The sequence below is a fragment of the Dendropsophus ebraccatus genome, chromosome 14 (genome assembly GCF_027789765.1).
Source record: "Dendropsophus ebraccatus isolate aDenEbr1 chromosome 14, aDenEbr1.pat, whole genome shotgun sequence".
In the NCBI taxonomy this organism is placed as follows: Eukaryota; Metazoa; Chordata; class Amphibia; order Anura; family Hylidae; genus Dendropsophus; species Dendropsophus ebraccatus.
The window spans coordinates 48,976,611-48,997,846 of record NC_091467.1 but is presented as its reverse complement, the minus strand read 5'-3'; the positions used below and the strand labels follow the sequence as shown (position 1 = coordinate 48,997,846).

The 21,236-nt window shown below is 43.7% G+C and overlaps 1 protein-coding gene across 2 annotated transcripts in view; it reads left to right on the top strand.

Moving 5' to 3' along the window:
• The window catches only part of COL20A1 (collagen type XX alpha 1 chain), a 63,311-nt gene that overhangs the window by 21,675 nt on the left and 20,400 nt on the right, over positions 1 to 21,236 (top strand). Inside the window, exons 3-21 of one of the 2 annotated variants that reach the window (XM_069952952.1) lie at positions 1,824 to 1,934; positions 2,015 to 2,158; positions 2,936 to 3,046; positions 4,287 to 4,454; positions 4,820 to 4,975; positions 5,626 to 5,745; positions 5,827 to 5,991; positions 6,073 to 6,237; positions 6,314 to 6,486; positions 7,497 to 7,626; positions 7,713 to 7,855; positions 7,926 to 8,049; positions 9,678 to 9,814; positions 10,767 to 10,899; positions 12,096 to 12,235; positions 12,331 to 12,463; positions 12,656 to 12,715; positions 14,594 to 14,641; positions 19,768 to 19,906. In XM_069952952.1, coding sequence (XP_069809053.1) covers positions 1,824 to 1,934; positions 2,015 to 2,158; positions 2,936 to 3,046; positions 4,287 to 4,454; positions 4,820 to 4,975; positions 5,626 to 5,745; positions 5,827 to 5,991; positions 6,073 to 6,237; positions 6,314 to 6,486; positions 7,497 to 7,626; positions 7,713 to 7,855; positions 7,926 to 8,049; positions 9,678 to 9,814; positions 10,767 to 10,899; positions 12,096 to 12,235; positions 12,331 to 12,463; positions 12,656 to 12,715; positions 14,594 to 14,641; positions 19,768 to 19,906 — 2,500 coding nt within the window. Of the gene's footprint in view, positions 1 to 1,823; positions 1,935 to 2,014; positions 2,159 to 2,932; positions 3,047 to 4,286; positions 4,455 to 4,819; positions 4,976 to 5,625; positions 5,746 to 5,826; positions 5,992 to 6,072; positions 6,238 to 6,313; positions 6,487 to 7,496; positions 7,627 to 7,712; positions 7,856 to 7,925; positions 8,050 to 9,677; positions 9,815 to 10,766; positions 10,900 to 12,095; positions 12,236 to 12,330; positions 12,464 to 12,655; positions 12,716 to 14,593; positions 14,642 to 19,767; positions 19,907 to 21,236 lie in introns of both variants that reach the window. The other variant, XM_069952950.1, reaches the window with a different exon arrangement.

Below are 21,236 nucleotides of genomic sequence, written 5' to 3'. Positions count from 1 at the left end.
GGTGATCCAGCAAGCAGAAATTCACAATTCATATAGCACAAGTCAAAAAGGAAGCAATAGATCGCACTCACCGACCAAGAAAATGTGTTCTTTATTGTGGAATCTTTAGTACATTACTTTACGCATGACATCAGGACAGGAAGAAAGGGAAGGAAAAGCTGCAAGCTATAGTGGTCTTGCGCAACTCTCCTGCTTCTATTGGCCATGTTGTGTATAATAATAGTCTTTCTGTACTAATGTACATTAAAAAATAGTTTTAAAAAGTTGCAGTGTTGCGAGTTCTCCAGTTTTTCTTAGATGAGTTTATTCACAGGGTGTCCTGTGTTTCGAATCCTCCTCGATCAACTCAGCAAGAGTTGTATTTTCTTGCAGTGCCACCACTGGAGAAATAAAGTATTACATGATAATAGAAATCAACGGACTGTGTGGGTAAAGCATGGAAATGTTTGGTCGTCCAGCGAGAGAGATGCTCTGTTTAGCCTCTTATTACTCTAATAGTTGTGAAAATTCCTGTTTATTATGGAAGAATTGCCTAATAAAGTATTTTAGAATGGGTTTTAAAAGTCAGACAACTCCTTTAAGGATCTGTTATCATTTAAAAAGATTATTTAATTATAGTGATATTATTTTATCTAACAAAAGGTCACCTTTGTCGTAGACGCAATCTTCAGGAAGGCCACTAGATGTCGCAATGACACAAATCTCACTTTTAGGTACAAAACTGTTCATATGTAGCTTGAGGTTTGGGGCCTATGAACAGTGTGCCAAATATAGAAGGTGCTGAAACAGTAGTCACACCCAGGCCCTAGTATTATAAATGGGACATGGGAGATAGGGTCCAGAGGTGTTATTATTGGGTCCTGATATTTGGGCACCCACTGTCACCATGGCCCAGGTGTAGCTGCTACCTTTTATTCCCCTATACTTAAGCCTATAGGGGGCTAACTGTAGATTTTGCTTCAGGATTTTTATATATATATATATATATATATATATATATATATGTGACTCACATCTATGGTCAAATTTATATTCCTCATACAACTCATACACCCACAAAATGTACAGTAATAAATTAGGGTGAGAATAAGCCATGAATCATCTGATAATTGTTCCCACACTTCTCTTCCGAATCCTTTGGGGTCTTTTGAGGATGAGCACTTGGAATACAAAATATATAATAATTCTAAAGTTCTTTAGATTTGTAATTTACTTCTATTTCAAAATCCCAAGTACTCCCATACTAATCAGCTGCTGTATGTCCTACAGGAAACGTTGTCTTCTTTTCAGTCTGACACAGTGCTCTCTGCTGACATATCTGGCCGAGACAGGAACTGTCCAGAGCAGGAGAGGTTTTCTATGGGGATTTGCTACTGCTCTGGACAGTTCCTATCTCGGCCAGAGATGTCAGCAGAGAGCGCTGTGTCAGACTGGAAAGAAAACAAAATTTCCTGCAGGACATACAGGAGCTGAAAAGTACTGGAAGACTTGAGATTTTTAAATAGAAGTAAATTACAAATCTGTATAACTTTCTTAAACCAATTGGTGTGAAAGAAAAAGATTTTTGTTGGATAACCTTTTTAATGATATAATTTAGTTTCTGTATTCAATATACAGTATATGGCCTTCTCACTTTTAGCTTCAAATGATAAGAAGATCCTGCTGCTAAGACCCCTGTGATCAGCAGTGATCAGCAGCTGATATTCAGTTTTCCTGCAGCGCCACCACAGGAGAAATGAGGAATCACATGGTTCTCATTAAAATCAATGTTCTATTAGTCCTTCACTAGCTCAGAATTCAGATCCTTCTTGCTCCTCTTAAAGGCTCCAGGCGATTAAGACTGTTAGTTCTTGCCGAGGATCGACTACAGATGAAATGGAGAGAGGCAGAAGGACTCAGCAATGGTTACAAAGTCCTAGTTAAGCCACTGACAGGTGAGATTATGAAGATTGCAGGGATCCGAATTCCTCATCCCTTATACCCAATATTGTCAAGACCTTCTCTTTCATTTCAGGTGATCCAGAGCAGGAGGTAATGCTAAAAACCAAGACCCCCAAAGTGACAGTAGGTGGTCTGGACCCTGGGAAAGAATATATCCTCCAGATACATGTAATCCAGGGGGAGAATGACACTCTCATAGCAAAAAAGAGGTTTATCAGTGAGTAGTCTGAGTGAAATTAAAGGAGATCTCAACACAAGGGCCCCTAAGGGCCAACACTGTTTTCTTTAATACAGTGGTCCCTCAACATATGATATTAATTGGTTCCAGGACGACCATTGTATGTTGAAAGTATTGTATTTTAAGACCAAAATTCTATGGAAAACTGTCCCAGGTAAAGAGCAGCACAGGACATGTAGTATCACTCTATACTCTGGAGGATCACTACTAGACAGCCAACCAGTGCATGCATGACAGTAATACTGGGGTTTTACCAGTAAAATGGCCAGTTTCATTGGTTGATCATCTAGATATTTACATGTGCCGCAGATCCTGACTGTATGTAGCATTGTATGTTGAGTCTGATCTCAAGTTACGATGGTCCAGAAAGGACCATTATATGTTGAAAATATTGTATCTTGAGGCCATTGTAAGTTGAGGAATCACTGTATTTTCTTTCAGAAACTGCATCAGACCTGTCCATAATTTGCGTCTAATATTTTAGTTCAGCCCTATTAAAGTGAGTGTGACTGGACTGCAATACCACACACCGCCTGTTATTAGGGTCGGCACTGCTTTTGGGGGGAAAACTCCCACATTTTTCTATTCCTGGGTAACCCTTTAAAAAAATCTTTGAAAGGTAAAGATGATCTGCAAAGTTTTTATGAGCTTTCTATTCCTGTCACAAAAGTTAGCTCTGGGTTTGGGTGTGAGTGGTTTGGATATATAGAAATGACGACTGATCGTTTCCCTCTCGCCATTATATTTGTGTAGTAGATGATTTGAAATCTCAAATCAGAAATGAGAAGAAACTGGAAGTAACTCCAACCCTGGGGACCCCTGAGATGGACTCTCTCCCGTCTGTAGAGAGCAGCACACCTGAGACAGGTCTGTGGGGATCTCTTCTAATCTTCCTCTCTGCTCATATTGTCTCCTTATATTATTTCCTTTACTCTTCCTTCCTATCCTTTCCTTTCATCTCCTCTCCTTTTTTCTCCTCTTCTTCTTCCCTTTTTATTCCTCTCTGTTCATTTTTCTTTTTTTCTGCTCTCTTCCCCATATCTTATCCTCTCCTCTCTTGTTCTCTCTTTTTCTTTCCTGTCCTATGCTTTCTTGTCCTCTCTTCCGTCATCCTGTTCTTTCTTGTCCCCTCTTCTTCTCTCTTGTGTTCTTCTTTGTTATTGTCTTTTTTGTCCTCTTCCTCTCTTGTCCTCCACTATTTTCTCCTCTTCTAGTCTCCTTTTCTAGTCTTCTTATTTCTTGTCCTTTCTTCTCGCCATCTCTCTCCGCTATTGCCCTTTTCTCTTTTCATGTCTTGGCCTTTTTTCTTGCCTCTCTTGGCCTTTTCTCTTTCCTCCTCTTATCCTCCTTTTTTTGTCCCCTCTTCCTATCCTCTGTATCATTCTCTCCTCTCTTGTCCTGTCCTGTCTTCTCTTTCTTCAACTACTCTTGTCCTCCTTTCTCATCCTCTCCTTTCTTGTCCTACTCCTCTGTTGTCCTCTTGTCTTGTCTTCTCCTTTATCCTCCCGTTTCATGGTTTTCCTTCATTCCTTCCTTTCTTCTGTCTGTCTGTCCTTCCTTCCCTTTCTTCTCTCTCTTCCTTTCCCCTATCTTTCCCCTTCTTTTCTTAATTTTTCTTTCTCTTCCCTTCCCCCATAATTTCTCCTTCTTTTTTCCTACTTTCCTTCATTTTTCTCTCTTCCCACCTCCTCATCTTTTCCCCTTCTTTTTCTCATTCTTCTTTTTATCGTCCTTTCTGACTTCTCTCCTCTTTTTTCTCCTCCTCATATCCTTTTCTTCAGTCATTCTCTCGTCTTGTCTATACTCTTTTCCTTCTTCCTAATCTTTATTTTTTTCGTACTTCTCTCTCCTTTCTCCTTCATTTTTCTCTTCAGATTCCCTCTCTTCTCTTTTCTTCTCCTTTCTTCCTCTCCCTTCTTCCCATTTTGTCTTCTTTACTTTTTAATTCTATATCTTGTCTTTTCCTTTCTCATTCAAGCACACTGTCTACTCTCCTTTTCCATTTCTTGTTACTTCTTAATACATTTTCCTTCTTCTTTCCACCAATGAGATGCAAACACTCAAACCCCAATGGAGTTTTTCTAATCTAATTTTTCTTTCTTTCTAGAGGGGACAACAGACAGCGAGTTTTTGGTCACTCCAAGTACCAAAACACAGGAACCTGATGTGAAGAGATATAACCCTCCAAATACAACCATGGCACCCAGACCTACTCAAAAGATTTCCTCCAAAATGGAACGAGAGGTTTCTGCTACACCTGGTACCCCTCGAAGAGGTGACAAAGTCCTTAACTGCCTGAATGTCCACATTAAAGTGCATTATACTTAAGGTCCGCATAAACTTTTGTTGGCCCAACCCACCACTTCTGGGTTCTTCCAACAATATAAAGCATGTGGAGCTCCTCTGACACTTCACCGACAGATGATGAGATGATATAGGTGGAGATATCGGTCGGGCATGATGTAAAATCACTGCCTGACTCCTTTGTTCTCAGAGACTGCTCTGGGAGCGGTTTAATCCTCCCCATAGAGAGCACAGGAATGCTGTGCTGAGCGTGTATGCGAAAAACAGGAGAAATTCAGACGACATTTATTAGTGTAGGCCACCTTTACTAAATGAATTGTTTTTGTCTCTCTTTAGGATCCTCGCACCAGTGTGACACTGCACTTGAGTGGGACATCATTGTACTTGTGGACAGTTCTTGGAGCGTAGGACGCACAAATTTCAGGCTTGTGAAAAGCTTCCTATGGGGAATCCTCAGCCCCCTTCACATTTCCCGGGACAAGATCCGCGTTGGTACTACTTTTATTGATGTTTTGTCTCCCGTATCTATAAGCACCACACTAGTGCTGCCATAGGTACAGTGGGGGTTCCAAGCTTGGTGAACAGCCTAAGGGCCCTATTCCACAGGACGATTATCGTTCAGATTATCGTTAAGTCGTTCGAATATAAGCGATAATCGCTTGGTTGAATAGCAGTTAACGATTAACGACCGAACGAGAAACCGTTGATCGTTTAATAAGACCTGGAACTATTTTTATCGTTGCTCATTCACAAATCGTTCGCATTGAACAAGACGTCCGCAAAAATGATCACAAGTAACGATTATCGTTCAATGTAAATGGATGAACGATGAACGATTTCAGGTCTTTCGCAATAGCGGTCGTTTAGATCGTTAACGATTATGCGAATGATAATTGTCTCGTGGAATAGAGCCCTAAGGCCTATGGTAAAGTTATTCCGCCCCTGAAGGGGGGGGGGTGTCATGATTCAGAAACTGGGAAGGGGTAGCACAGTTTGTGGAGATGGAAAGAGAAAAGAATTACATAGTGTAGAGGGTCTGTATTAAAGTCTCTTGGATTGTCCTTTTCTACTACAGGGTCTCCAGTTTTTAATATCTGGACAGCACCTTATGTATGTACCAATGTTTTGCTCCCTATCTTTAGGTCTTTCTCAGTATAGCAGAGAACCACAGACAGAGTGGGACTTGAGTACATTTACCTCTAAAGCCGAAGTCTTAGAAGCCATAAAGCGAGTGAAATACAAAGGCGGGAACACATTTACTGGTATATACTGGGTGACTGTGTGGGGTGGGAGTCTGCCATGGTCGCTCACCACCATAATATGTATGTCTGGTGTATGACTAGGTATGGCTCTCATCCATGTTCTGGAGGAAAATCTCAGAGCAGCCTCAGGGGCTCGGCCTTCAGCAGGGAAGGTGTTAATCCTGTTGACTGATGGGAAGTCCCAAGATGATGCAATTACAGTTTCTAAAAATCTGAAACAATCAGGAATCTACATATTTGCTATTGGTAAGGATCCTTCTTATCCATCAGTTTCATGTGACCACCATGGATCCTGCTTTATTTTCATCATTCGCTCTGGATTTGCAGGGGTTAAGAATGCAGATGAGTCTGAGCTGAGAGAAATAGCATCAGAGCCGACGGAGCTGACTGTGCACATGGTTCCCGACTTCCCGATGCTGAGCTCCTTGGTGGGAGATGTGTCTCGAGCTCTCTGCATGAGACTGAAAGAGCGGAGGAGGGAAGCAGATCTTGGTAGGACATCTGGGATGTGATGGGACCTTAGTATTAACCTTTTCTCAGTTTAGTGATACTTGTGCTTCTCATACAGGGTCCTGGAATGTTGCTGGACCTCGCTCAGTTGACCCCCATCCCAGTCCTACACATCTGGTGGTCTCCGATGTAACAGCTAGGAGCATGCGGGTCTCCTGGACTCCACCTCAACAGCCTGTCCGGAAGTATCGTATAGTCTACTATCCATCACGAGGAGGGACCCCTCAAGAGGTGTGCCACCCTTGTTAGAGTGGTTGTCCTAGATATAAAAAACATGGCTGCTGTTATGAATAAAATGTGCCCGACTTGTCTGGGGGTTGTGTAGTATTCCCTCCATTGCAGGGGCTGGACCAGAGCGGGGCTGCTTTCACTTACTTTTTTGGCCAGTCAGAGCACACATAATACCTTCTCCACTCTGCTATGCCATGGCATGGTGCTAGTGCTGGTTAAAGTGCACTGAACAGGCTGCACTGTGCTGGGGGATGATGTGCACTGATCACTACTATTGGTTACATGTAGCTGGAGAAGGCACTACTGATGCACTGGGTTTGCAAGAAACATCAAGCAGCATCAGAAACACAGCATGGAAAGGGTTACACTAAGCACTAAACTGCTTCTGATAACATGCTAAAGGGAAGGGGACACATTACTGTGGATATACAGCAGTAGACAGTGACAGCTGCCCTGAGCTTTATAGAGGCAGAGAGATGAGACAGAAGCCTTAATTTACCTTTTAGGAACAATGTAGACTATCTTCAGCAGGCAGATTAGTTCATCTTGCACTGCCCTGGATTTCTCCCTCTCTATCCTGCACATTGCACATTCTAAGCCCTATCCATACTTCCTGTGTTCTGTCCTGATCTAGCTGTTACTAAAGACAGAATTCCTCTAACAACAGGCAGTAGACAGCAGACTGCAGACTACAAAAAGATACCAAGTGGCCAAAACATTAGAGCTAATTTTTTCTGCCGTAAGGAAACATTTTGTTAAATGAAGTGAATATGTAACAGATCACAAAAAGGAAAGGTGTCTGAAATGACAGTGACCATTTATGTAATAATATTCTTTTTGATTCTGGTAAACATCATCATTCTACAAAAATCTTCTACTTGTGCATGACTAAGCTCTGCTATTCATGATGTGTACATCATGTGCCCTCTTGCCTTCTCTTGGCACTTTACCCTATATGTTTTGTTGTAGGTTTTGCTCTTGCCCCTTTGATCCTATTAGTTGTTTTGCAGGTAGTATTAGATGGAGACTCAACCTCTGCTGTTCTGATGAACCTGACATCTCGTACAGACTACCTGGTGTCGGTGTTCCCCATCTACGTCAGTGGTGTGGGTGCAGGACTGCGTGGGATTACCTCAACCTGTGGGTTCCTTTATTTGCTGCACCCATATTGGAGCAATGTAATGCTCTGTCTAGGTTTATAATATATCCCCTGTTATCCTTTCTAGTGCCACTGGCTGCTCCTTCTGCTCTTACTGTGGAGCAAGTGACGGCCTCATCCATGCAGTTACACTGGCAGCCATCAGAGGGGGCTATGCACTACCTGGTGACCTGCTCTACAGAGACGGATCAGGGTCTGGAGGTGACAGAGGTAATGCTGCCCCCACTCTGTCTCCTTATAGATTGATTGGACCTATTTATAACATATCTTTGCATTGCAGAATAGGGTGGAGGACACACGGCTCTCTCTGTCTGGGTTATGGCCAAGCAACCTGTATAGTGTGACTGTGGTGGCGGTGTCAGGGGACGAGGCCAGTGACCCTGTCACTATTCAGCAAAGGACGGGTGAGTTCTAGCGGTAAATCTGATAACATTAATGTAACTAAGATTCTGTGTTTCCCCTGGGTAAAACATATGGTGGACTCTCCCATTATTATATGGAAGAAGGGAGAAATAAAACTGTCCTGAAACTTTCCAAAATAAACATATAACATATAATGCTGATACCAAAGAGCAATATTATTCAGTACCATCCATGATATCACCTTATAGTGCCTACATAATAGTGGCATATAGTGCCTATATAATGTGTACAATGATGACATACACTGTCTGCATAAGTGTTACGTAGTGCCAACATAATAGTGCCATACAGTATCTTACATGATAGTACCATGTTGTGTCCTACAGATAATAGTAACAGTCTTCTTAAGATTAGTACCATACAATATCCCACATATTTGTGCCATACAGTGTCCTAAATATTAGAGCCATACAGTGTCTTATGTATGCTATATAGTGTCCTACATTATAAGCCATGAAGTCTTCAAATTTGTTGAATACAGTGACCCACATATTACAGTCACCCATACAAGTCTATGGTGCCATACTGTGTTCAATATAAAAATGGCATACTATAAAACCACATATTAGTGCCATACAGTATAATAACATCTATATGATAATGCCTTTACAATTAATGCCATGCACTGCTTACTTAAGTGTCATGTAGTCCCTACATAATAGTGCCATATGGTGTCTTTCGTAGTTATACCATACATTGTCCTACATAATAGTGCCATATGGTATCCTACGTAGTTATACCATACATTGTCCTACATAATAGTGCCATATGGTGTCCTACGTAGTTATACCATACATTGTCCTACATAATAGTGCCATATGATGCCAGGTTTCTGCACAGTGGGTTGGATTCAGTCCTATAATGCCTGGTGTTTGTGTTTCTTTCCTTTTATTTGGACTACATATTAGTGCCTTACGTTGCCCTACATAATAGTGCCATATATGTCCTAAATAATAGTGCCATATATAATAATGTTACAGGATGTCCTCCATAATAGTTTATTAGGATGGTCTACAAAAGTGCTATATGGTGTCCTACATAATGGTGCCGTATGGTGCCCTTTATAATAGTATAAAAGTGTGTCCTACATAATAGTGCCAAACGGTACCTTACATAATAGTGCCAAATGTTGCTCTACATAATACAGTTATATGATATGCTATATAATAGCGCAATTTAGTTCCCTACATTATAGTGCCATATGTTGCCTAAATAATAGTGCTAAATGGTGTCTTACATAATAGCACCATATGGCCCTAAATAATAGTGCCATATAGTGGCTTACATAAAAAAGCTATGTGGCACCTACAGAATAGCATCTATGCAATTATCCCATATAGTGCGCACACAGTGATGACACGGTGATGACATAGTGCTCTCTGCTGACATCTGTGACAGAGTTCCTGTCTCGGCCAGAGATGTCAGCAGAGAGCACTGTGTCAGACTGAAAATAAAACAACATTTCCTGCAGGACATACAGCAGCTAATAAGTATGGGAAGCCTTGAGATTTTATAATAGAAATAAATTACAAATCTATATAAGTTTCTGATATCAGTTGATTTAAAAGAAAAAGATTTTCGCTGGACAACCCCTTTAACTTTCTTTTAGAACCGGTCATCCGACACCTGCTCTTCACCAATGTCACGCACAGCACTGTCACCATCAGCTGGGAGAGGATGCCTCTCGACGGACCAATCCAGCGTGTCTCATATACCCCTCACCTAGAGGGCGCCAGTCATGGAGAGGTGAGTGTGAAGAGCCATCCTTGTGGTCCACATGGCTGTCTTATATTACAGTGCAGAGATGATGAGAGTGACACACGAGATGATGATAGCAGGAGCCCCAGGAACCAGTCACAGCAGCTAATCCTTTGCATGACAGGCTTGATGTCTCTAAATTATCATCCCCCAAAGGTGACACTGCTCACATTGCCATTCATCTTGCTCTGGAGATGACATGACGGCTATTCCCACAATTTCTGCTGCCGTATCCACTAGAGATTGTAACCCTTCGCTTTCGAGGCTCCTTATTCTGAGAAAGCACCATAACAAAGACTAGACCTCCAATACCAGTGACTGCACAGCGATCTATGGGGCTGTCCATTCAGGAAATCTCTTATTGTAAGGTGCCCAAAGAAGACTTCAGTATTAAGAATAGCCCATGGTAGGTGGGGGCCATTACAGATTTTATATAAGGGCCCAGGAGCTTCAAGGAACTGATTACAATTTGACCTGTAATCTGTAATCAGTCTTTTCTCATCTATGCAAGTATTCCAATTCCCTGCAGTGCCCCCCAAAGGAAAACTGAAGCATTGCATAATTCTCATTAAAATCAATGGGCTGTCTATATTGTTCTCACAGTTGAGGGTTGGCTCCAGTCTACTTAAAGAGTTATACAAATGTATAAGCAACTCAAATCTCAAGCTTTCCAGTACTTATCAGCTGCCGTATGCCCTGCAGGAAGTGGTGTAGTCTTTCCAGGAACTGTCCTCAGCAGTAGTGATAGAAAAGTTCCCCTGTTTTGGACAGTTCCTGACTTGGACAGAGGTGGCAGCAGAGAGCACTGTATCAGACTGGAGATCTTAAAATAGAAGTAATTTACAAATCTGTGTAATTTTTTCACTCCAGTTGATTTTTTTTTTTAAAATGTAACCCCTTTAACCATAACTAACTTTATTCTTTCCTCATCTCTCTGCAGATGGATATCTCTGATGATAGCTCCTCCATGATCTTGACGTCATTGACCTCGCAGACTCTCTACACTGTCACCGTCACCTTTCCGCGCAGCAGTCCAAAGACCTTGTCTGTACTTACTGGGAACTTCACAACCTGTAAGTGACAGGTGATTGCCCTCATGCCTACTCTGTTCTTGGCACTGCCATCCTCCTGGAGGAGCCGTGCACTTGTCTGTCCTTGGATTCGGAGGAAGTTGTTTACCTTTCTCAGGCTCCGCCGCTCCTCCGACAATTAGTTTTAATTAGAGAATGTCAGGACGTCACTTCTGGTGTCAGATCCATCGGTGCAGAGGGACAGACGCAGACTGACCTGTGAGGACTGACATATGGCTGAATGCATCTCTGCCAGCAGATTTGTTGGCTTTATGAGCATCGTATTTTTCAGTACAGAAATTACTATAATAATGATAGGCCTCCTGGGTTGATAAAAGGGTACAGTAAAGTTCCAGAGCTGCAGTCACTATTCTGCTGGTGGAGTCACTATGTACATGCATTACATTACATATCCTGTACTGATCCTGAGTTACATCTAGTATTATACTTCAGAGCAGCACTCACTATTCTGCTGGTGGGGTCACTACGTACATACATTACATTACTGATCCTGAGGTACCTCCTGTATTATACCCCAGAGCTGCACTCACTATTCTGCTGGTGGGATCACTGTGTATATACATTACTTACTTATCCTGTACTGATCCTGAGTTACATCCTGTATTATACAACAGAGCTGCACTCACTATTCTACTGGTGGGATCACTGTGTACATACATTACATTACATATCCTGTACTGATCCTGAGTTACATACAGTATTATACTCCAGAGCTGCACTCACTATTTTGCTGGTGGGGTCACTACATTACATTACATATCCTGTACTGATCCTGAGTTACATCCAGTATTATACTCCAGAGCTGCACTCACTATTCTGGTGGGGTCACTGTGTCACTGGTGGGATCACTGTGTACATACATTACATTACTTATGCTGTACTAATCCTGAATTACATCTTGTATTATACCCCAGAGCTGCACTCACTATTCTACTGATGGTGATACTCTGTACATACATTATATTACTTATCCTGTTTTCACCTCAAGTTACATGTGTATAATATATGTATTATACTCCAGAGCTGCACTCACTATTCTGCTGGTGGAATTACTGTGTACATGCATTACATTACTTATCATGTACTCACGCTGCCCGATACGCTTACCTTACCTTAGCTACTATAGTGCAGGGGGAGGCAGCTGTCCTAGAGGTCTTTCCTTACATTGTATTTTGCAGTAAAAGTTCCGCCCCCTAGTGGTGTGAAAGTGGTCGATGTCTCTGGAGACAAGGCGACAGTATCGTGGGATCCAGGAGCAGATGATGTTGCTTCCTATCTCATTAAGTGGATCCCACTAAGTGGAGGACGATTAAACCAGGTGAAGTATAATGCATATGTACCAACTACATCCAAAATAATCTTCTAAATGAGAGAGGCATGCTGATCATTGTAGTCCTCCTTCTTTACCAACAGATGTCCACCACTGGTTCAGAACACATAGCTGTCCTTTATGATATGGAGTATAGTACAGAATACCAGGTATCAATATCTGCACGCTACATGGACGGAGCCCAGAGCGACGCCTCTTCAGTGCGCTACAGTACAGGTAAATCTTGTCTGTGTAATACGGGTCACTGGACTATCGGGCCTCCTCAGACTCCATCGGACAAGGCAGTTGCTATGGGGCCCTTGGAGAGGGGAACCCTATCAACAGGGTGGTCCTGAGAATCTGCACTGTCCTCTTATGGGTGCCCAAGTCCTCTATCTAAGCAGACTACTTTTTATTTTCATGGCATAGGAGACAATCCCAGGAAGATGCCCGTGGCCCGTGGAGGGTTCGCGCTGACTCGAATAGGCGGTGAGTAATCAGCCCCTCTAGGTCACATGACAGTTGTCAGCCAATCAAAATGATGGGATGGAAATTGGTAAATGGTTGTTTGTAGCATAAATAAATAAATAAATAAATAAAGAGAAATACAATAAAGTAATAAATCAATAATAGCTTTGGAAATATGTAAATAAATATAATAAAATAAATACAAATATTTTCGGCTTAATAGTTTCTGGTAATTCCATATTAAAGTTCATTGTTTGCGTCCAGGGTTGTGATGGATTTACTGGAACACAAATGGCAATTTGATTACAATTTAGAGAAGTTATTTATTCCCCAGAGGTGGAAGCATTTGGGGAAATGAGCTCCGCTCGTCATGATGCGGCTCGCTCTGTGCTACCGGATACCAATAATTACCAGAAAATTGTAGAATAAATTGCGTCTTTTGTCCTGTAAACTTCATCCGGACGTCCATATGGGGCTCCACCTATGCCTGATAGAGAACCGAATGGATAGTAAAGGGTTAATTGTTTATAGAACACATTAACCTGACTTATTGACTAGACTAGATGTAAAGGCGGCTAATAGGAAATTATTGCCTTGTCCAAATTATTGTAAAAATTGTAAAAACTGCAACAGTGAGTTTTAAAGGGGAACACCAGCAAAAAAATATTTTTTACAGTGGGGTATTCTTTACAGCCTGACGCAGTCCTCTCTGCTGCCACCTATGTCCATGAGCAGGAGAGATTTTCTATGAGGATTTGCCACTGCTCTGGACAGTTCCTGACATGAACAGAGGTGGCGGCAGAGAGCACTATGTCAGGCTGTAAAGAATACACCACTTCCTGCAGGACTTACAGCAGCTGATAAGTACTGGAAGACTCCTGATTTTTAAATAGAAGCAATTTCCATATCTATATAACTTTCTGACAACAGTTGATTTGAAAAAAAAAAAAAAAAAATAATTACCCCTTCAAGCACCCTTTGTTAATGATAAATGGCTGCATTACCACCTATGACCACCAGGTAAGAACCCTTTATGTATTCTAGGTTGAATGTAAGAAAATTTCAGTGTACCCTATGTTATAAAATAGTAAAGAGCTGCAGTACCCCCTATGGACACTGGGTGTTGGTAGTGAAATAAGATCAATTGCTCTACTGCAGCATTCTCCAACTTATATCTCCCCAGCTGTTGCCAAACTACAACTAGCCAGCATGCCCAAACAGCCAAAGGATGAAGCAGAGAGAAACCACAGAGAGTGGTGTCCGGCCCCTCTCTCCAAAATCTTGTTTCCTTTATGTGCCCCAGAAGCTGCAATACCACCAATGGCCACCAGATGCTGATATTGAAACCATTTGTCCTATGTAAGGGTGGGTTCACACTGAGGAATTCTCCCGGATAAATTCCGCGGAATTCCGCCGACTGTACGCACCTTTCTGCCGGCTCCATAGACACCATTCCATGGCTGATTCCGCATTCCGCCGAAGGAACTGACATGTCACTTCTTTCGGCGGAATGCGGAATCAGCCGGCCCATAGAATGGTGTCTATGGAGCCGGCGGAAATGCGCGCGTCCGTGAGCGTGTACATCCGGCGGAATTTATCCGTGAGAATTCCTCAGTGTGAACCCACCCTAACTTGTAGTCTCTCTAGACAGGGATTTTAATCAAAGATTGAACTTTCCAGATCCAGATTTTTTCTTCAGGTCACCTATATACCATAGAATACACGACATAATGTACTGTACCCTTGTAAGCTGCAGGGTAGAACATACAGGCTACATACATAGTTACATGAGTATATGACCGCCATGGAAAGCGAACCCCTTGCCTTAGTAGCAGCACTGCCCCTGAGTTCCTATGCTATATATGTAGAATACCTGAATCATGTATTTGTATTTTACAGAATTGTGCCCTCTCATTGAAGACAAGGGACTAGACAACGCATTCCATGGTAAGATCTCTCGAGGGACAGACACAACAATGCCGAGCTGTAAATCGTCTTATGATGACTTCTCAGTCTAGATCTTAAAAATATTTATTGTTGGGAACGCTGGGTGAAGATGAAGGTGGTGTCCATTACAGCTTTCCTAGAGTTCTGGTGGCCATTCAGGACTAACAGAAAGCTGGGTGACAACCTGCCTGATAGCTATTCTATATTAGATGTCACCCAGCTTTCCCTGAAACAAAGATAACCAAGAAATAGGTGCAAACTAATTTCCCATGTGACTTCAGAGGACAAATCAGGGATATTTATGGGGGATTTCATGCTATTTAGGGTAGAAATGCTTGTTCGCCCAAAGTAAAGCAATGGCTTTGTCTTGGAGAAGCTTCTCCCAGGAGTTATGTACGTCTTATCTTTACAGCCTATTCCGTCTGTCTGAACATTAGATCCCGGTGTCAATCAGCAGCAGTAATAAGATTGTCTTCATCTGTTCTGAGCCAGAAAAGAGTGAAATACAATGAAGATATTATAGGAAAAGCTGCGGCTAGAAATAGAGATCTTAAAGGGGCAGTAACAACTCAAATATCGATTAGTGTTCGGGATGGAGGGAACTATTGGAGGCCAATATCTATGATTTATCTCCCAACTTCTAATTCTCACTTCTGAAGGAGGTGAAGTGACAACCCCAATGTAACATAGATATAGGGGTGCTGAAGCTACAATCATGCCAAAGCTGAGTGCCTGGGGGACCACAAAGAGACCAGCAGTCTTCTAACGGGTTAGACATGCCTTAAAGGGGTTGTCCAGTGAAAATCTTTTTTTTATCAATTTGTAATTTACTTCTATTAAAAAATCTCAAGTCTTCCCATACTTATTAGCTACTGTATGTCCTGCAAGAAATGTTGTTTTATTTTCAGTCTGACACAGTGCTCTCTGCTGACATCTCTGGCCGAGACAGGAACTCTGTCCTGGTTTTCTATAAATCCGCATAGAAAACCTCTCCTGCCATGGCCAGTTCCTGTCTCAGCCAGAGATGTCAGCAGAGAGCACTGTGTCAGATTTAAAATAAAACAACATTTCTTGCATGACATACAGCAGCTAATAAATATGGAAAGACTTGAGATTTTTTAATAGAAGTAAATTACAAATTTAAAAGAAAAAGATTTTCGCTGGACAACCCCTTTAACACTAGTCTGAGCTCTCTTATTACTGAGTGCTTTAGGGGCCCTACGTAGTACTGGCATACAGCTTCTGGGACAAGTAATGTGAATCCTTTGGAATACAGTACTTGAAATTCTACAATGCTTATTGAAGTTTTTATTAATTTATGAATTAATTTTTCACTGTGGATGTTTACTCATTGTGGTTAAGAAAACTGAGCTGATGGTTTAAGCTAGATTGTGTTTGTCCCTTACTGTGACCTAGATACATATAGTCAACATTTTGTTAGTTATCAATGCAGAAGAATTCCAGGGAATTCCATAGGATTCATTAATTTTTTCCACCTTCACTGTGGTTGTTTACTCACTGTAGTATGTAAAAGACATCAATTGCTACAACTGTGTGCTGTTGGTTTTGTTACATTGTGTATGCCTATAATTGTATAAATAAAAAAATAATTTTCACCGGGACATGTCAAGGGTATTAATAGGTATCATGGCGACCGGGCCCCTACGCTAGGGGGGCCCGCACGGCCCCCCTTGCCATTTCCCCCTGTGCTCCCCCAATCCGGGGGGGGGGGCCGTGGCAGGGGATATGCCCCCTGGCCCGGTCCCCCCCCGTGCAGTTAAATAGCCGCGGCCGCCGGACCTCTTTCAGTTCAGTGAGCTTCCGGGATGCCGGCCCCGGCCGGAAGCTCACTGATGCAGGACCGCGGCGCCGGGACTTCTCCTCCTCCTCGGCAGCTGACATGTGACGTTATCACGTCACATGTCAGCCGCCGTGCAGTAGAGAGGAGAAATCCGGGCGCCGCAATCCTGCATCAGTGAGCTTCCGGCCGGGGCCGGCATCCCGGAAGCTCACTGAACTGAAGAGAAGCTGCCAGGGAAATCAAGGATCCAGGTGAGGTGAGTTTATTTATTTTTTTTTCTTTTTCATTTTTTACATAAATGTTGCGATGTGGGGGGCTGCACAAGGGGTCTATACTGGGGGGCGGGGGCTTGGCTGCACAAGGGGTCTATACTGGGGGGGGGGCTGCACAAGGGGTCTATACTGGGGGGGGCTGCACAAGGGGTCTATTCTGGGGGGGGCTGACAAGGGGTCTATACTGGGGGGCGGGGGCTTGGCTGCACAAGGGGTCTATACTGGGGGGGGGGGCTGCACAAGGGGTCTATACTGGGGGGGGGGGCTGCACAAGGGGTCTATACTGGGGGGGCTGCACAAGGGGTCTATACTGGAGGGGGGGCTGCACAAGGGGTCTATACTGGAGGGGGGGCTGCACAAGGGGTCTATACTGGGGGGGGGCTGCACAAGGGGTCTATACTGGGGGGGCTGCACAAGGGGTCTATACTGGGGGGCGGGGGCTTGGCTGCACAAGGGGTCTATACTGGGGGGCTGCACAAGGGGTCTATACTGGGGGGGCTGCACAAGGGGTCTATACTGGGGGGGCTGACAAGGGGTCTATACTGGGGGGCGGGGGCTTGGCTGCACAAGGGGTCTATACTGGGGGGGGCTGCACAAGGGGTCTATACTGGGGGGGCTGCACAAGGGGTCTATACTGGGGGGGGCTGCACAAGGGGTCTATACTGGGGGGGGGCTGCACAAGGGGTCTATACTGGGGGGGCTTCACAAGGGGTCTATACTGGGGGGGGGCTGCACAAGGGGTCTATACTATGAGGGGGGGCTGCACAAGGGGTCTATACTGGAGGGGGGGCTGCACAAGGGGTCTATACTGGAGGGGCGGCTGCACAAGGGGTCTATACTGGGGGGGGCTGCACAAGGGGTCTATACTGGGGGGCGGGGGCTTGGCTGCACAAGGGGTCTATACTGGGGGGCTGCACAAGGGGTCTATACTGGGGGGGCTGCACAAGGGGTCTATACTGGGGGGCTGCACAAGGGGTCTATACTGGGGGGGCTGCACAAGGGGTCTATACTGGGGGGGGGCTGCACAAGGGGTCTATACTGGGGGGGCTTCACAAGGGGTCTATACTGGGGGGGGCTGCACAAGGGGTCTATACTATGAGGGGGGGCTGCACAAGGGGTCTATACTATGGGAGGGGGGCTACACAGGGGGTCTATACTATGAGAGGGTTACACAGGGGGTCTGTACTGTGGGGGTTCTACACAGGGGGTCTATACTGTGGGGGGGCTACACAGGGGGTCTATACTGTGGGGGGGATACGCAGGGGGTCTATACTATGGGGGGCTACACAGGGGGTCTATATCTACATTATCTGTACTCAGAGATATCACTGTGTTGTCTGTGGCGTTACATAGGACTGCAGGTGACTACTACATTATCTGTACTCAGAGATATCAATGTGTTATCTGTGCTGTTACATAGGACTGCAGGTGTCTACTACATTATCTGTACTCAGAGATATCACTGTGTTATCTGTGGTGTTACATAGGATTGCAGGTGACATCTACTGCATTATCTGTACTCAGAGGGATATCACTGTGTTATCTGTGGTGTTACATAGGACTGCAGGTGACATCTACTGCATTATTTGTACTCAGAGATATCACTGTGTTATCTGTGGTGTTACATAGGACTGCAGGTGACTACTACATTATCTGTACTTAGATATTACTGTGTTATCTGTGGTGTTACATAGGACTGCAGGTGACTACTACATTATCTGTACTCAGAGGGATATCACTGTTATCTGTGGTGTTACATAGGACTGCAGGTGATATCAGGTGACTTCTCCAGGTTGCAGAAGTTCAAACTTCATTGTGCCCTGCTGACAGTTTATTATGGGAGTTTTGCAGCATTTGGCTCTTCAGGTTGCAGCACTACAACCCCCATCATACCCAACTGGCAGTTCATGATGAGAGTTGTAGTTTTTCAGCTGGAGAGTCAAAGATTGGAATACAATGATTAGACAATGACACAGTACAGTCCATTAATTATAGGGGGCCGTAGTGCAGTACATGAGGTGGAGGCAGTGACAGTGCATTAGAAGTAATTGGATATAACGTTAGATATGACTTGTCTGATCGGGTGAGATGGGGAGCCCCAAGCTAACATTTTGCACCAGGGCCCATCAGCCTTTAGCTACGCCCCTGGGTCCCACCAATCAGGAAACATGTGGTGGGATGCATGTGGCAGCAAGATGCACTTCCCTGCTGTCAATCCTTTCTGACAGATCACTGCAAACAAGCCAGGGACTTCTCCCGATTAGTGGGGTCTTAGCAGTGGGACCCTGACCAATCAAAACTTTGACCTGTCTTATCAGTGCAGACGTCCAGCCAAAGGTTTTTTCCCCTGCACTGTGGGTGTTTACCCAATGTATCTCCTGCAATTGTCCCTAGGAATGAAACCCAAACGGGACATAATGGGCATTCTAAAGCTGTCACCATGAATGGGGGTTTGGTTGTTGGGATGTATACCCATCCCTGACATGTGTGATCATTCTGGATGACATCTAGGATGCTGTAGCATTACTGAAGCTTTATCACATATCTAAATTCGGCATCATTTTCCACATCTCTTCTTGCTGTCAGTGAATGGAAGCAGTCGGATTCACCTCCAAAAATGTAAAGCCTGCCCTTACCTGATATTCTTCCAAGAGTATTGATTATCACAAATGTATCCAGTCTAGACAACTAAAAACATCATTGATCTCCCTCCTGTCTCGGGATTGTTACAGTCTATCAGATCAGGTGTGATGTATTTGCCTGTTTATTTCAAGGGATTGTCTAGACTTCATACAGACTACAGGCATCAGGATATTTTTTTCATCCAGGTTTTAGATGTGACAATGCTTTCATTCACTGACAGGAGACAGAGATCTTGAAAAAGTGAAGGAATTGAAATTGAAAGTATACTAGGACGTTGCTGCTGTCATGGCTGTGCTGTATGCCTATGACAACCCTTCTAGCTGTCCCAATATACTGCCCATAGCAGTTGGCATGATTCCGATCTACATACATGATTGTGTACATGACTGATCTCTCCATCTCTGTGTTAGGTTACAATATGATGGCAGCATTTGGCTTAGATGAGAAGCATTACTCTTCCATCAGAGGGGTCTCCCTTGGTGCCTTTGTTTTAGGGGGGTCCAGGATCTATACAATTGCTGAGAATATCCAGCTGACTCTATGGACCAGGTAAGGACAATGACGGTGTAATGTATATAGCATGTACTGTATGCCATTTAAAGGGCTTGTCCAGTTATATTCCAGTATCAAACAGCTGGAAAGGTTTGTCCCATTGTGCTCTAGATCAGAGGACATCCATAAGATCAAATACGACAACCCCTTTAATCACTATATAGGGAATGTTGTAACACACTTTGTCAGCTTCTCACAGTTTTTAAGATCACTGCTTGCTTTCAATAAATGTTAAGATTTACAGCCACAACTCATCTCTAATCCTGTTTACACTGCAGTTTCTATGTATCTGTCTCAGATTGAGCTATAAACCTGGTGTCTGTATAGGTGTTCAGCCCCTGGATGTAAACAAGAAAGGTTCGATTCACTGACAGCAAGCAGAAATATTAAAAAAGAATAGAAAATTGACACCTAAACTAGTTTAGAAATCTGCAGATCCAGTTTCCCTTCCGGCTCAGATCTACATATGCCATGCTACAGGCTGTCAGGGCATGCTGGGAGTTGTAGTTTTATATCAGCTGGGAAGCCACAGGGGTAGCAGGTGCAGCCAAGCCCTGGTACATGATTGGCTCACATATGAACATTACACATAGTATTAGCTTCACAATACTTTGTTTGTAGCAAGCCCTCTATATACACTGAATGCTTTCATTCACTGACAGCAAGCAAAAATCTAAAACAAGGATGAGAAATTGACACCTAAACTATAGCTTCAAGCTTCCTCTCTAGGGGTAGTATAGCTATATTGGGGGAGATTTATCAAACATGGTGTAAAGTGAGACTGGCTCAGTTGCCCCTAGCAACCAATCAGATTCCACCTTTCATTTTTCAAAGAGTCTGTGAGGAATGAAAGGTGGAATCTGATTGGTTGCTAGGGGCAACTGAGCCAGTTTTACTTTACACCATGTTTGATAAATCTCCCCCATTGTTTCTTATATTGTAGCAACAGGTTTGTATATGTTTTCAGTTCCTGGATGTAGACAAGAATGCTTCCATTCACTGACAGCAAGAGGAATAGATAAATGATATTAGAGCCCCGCAGAATCCAGTGCTTTGGCGTCAGTTCTGCGGTCAGGTTCCGGTTTGGGGCAGCTCCCCAATCTCGCCATAACACATGGCTGCACGGTGCTAATCTGTCGCCCTCTGCAGCCTCAGCATGGCGGCGCCCCCCCCTCTCTGTCAGGGCCTTTCAGTAATTTCCTCTATTCTCCATGCTAGGCCTCATTCTCCTGCTCCTCTCATCTTCCAGAATCCCCCCCCGTCCCCCATCTTCGCTCCGTTTCACTCTTCATCTCATTTCCTCGTCCCGGACGCGCCTCTCGTTACG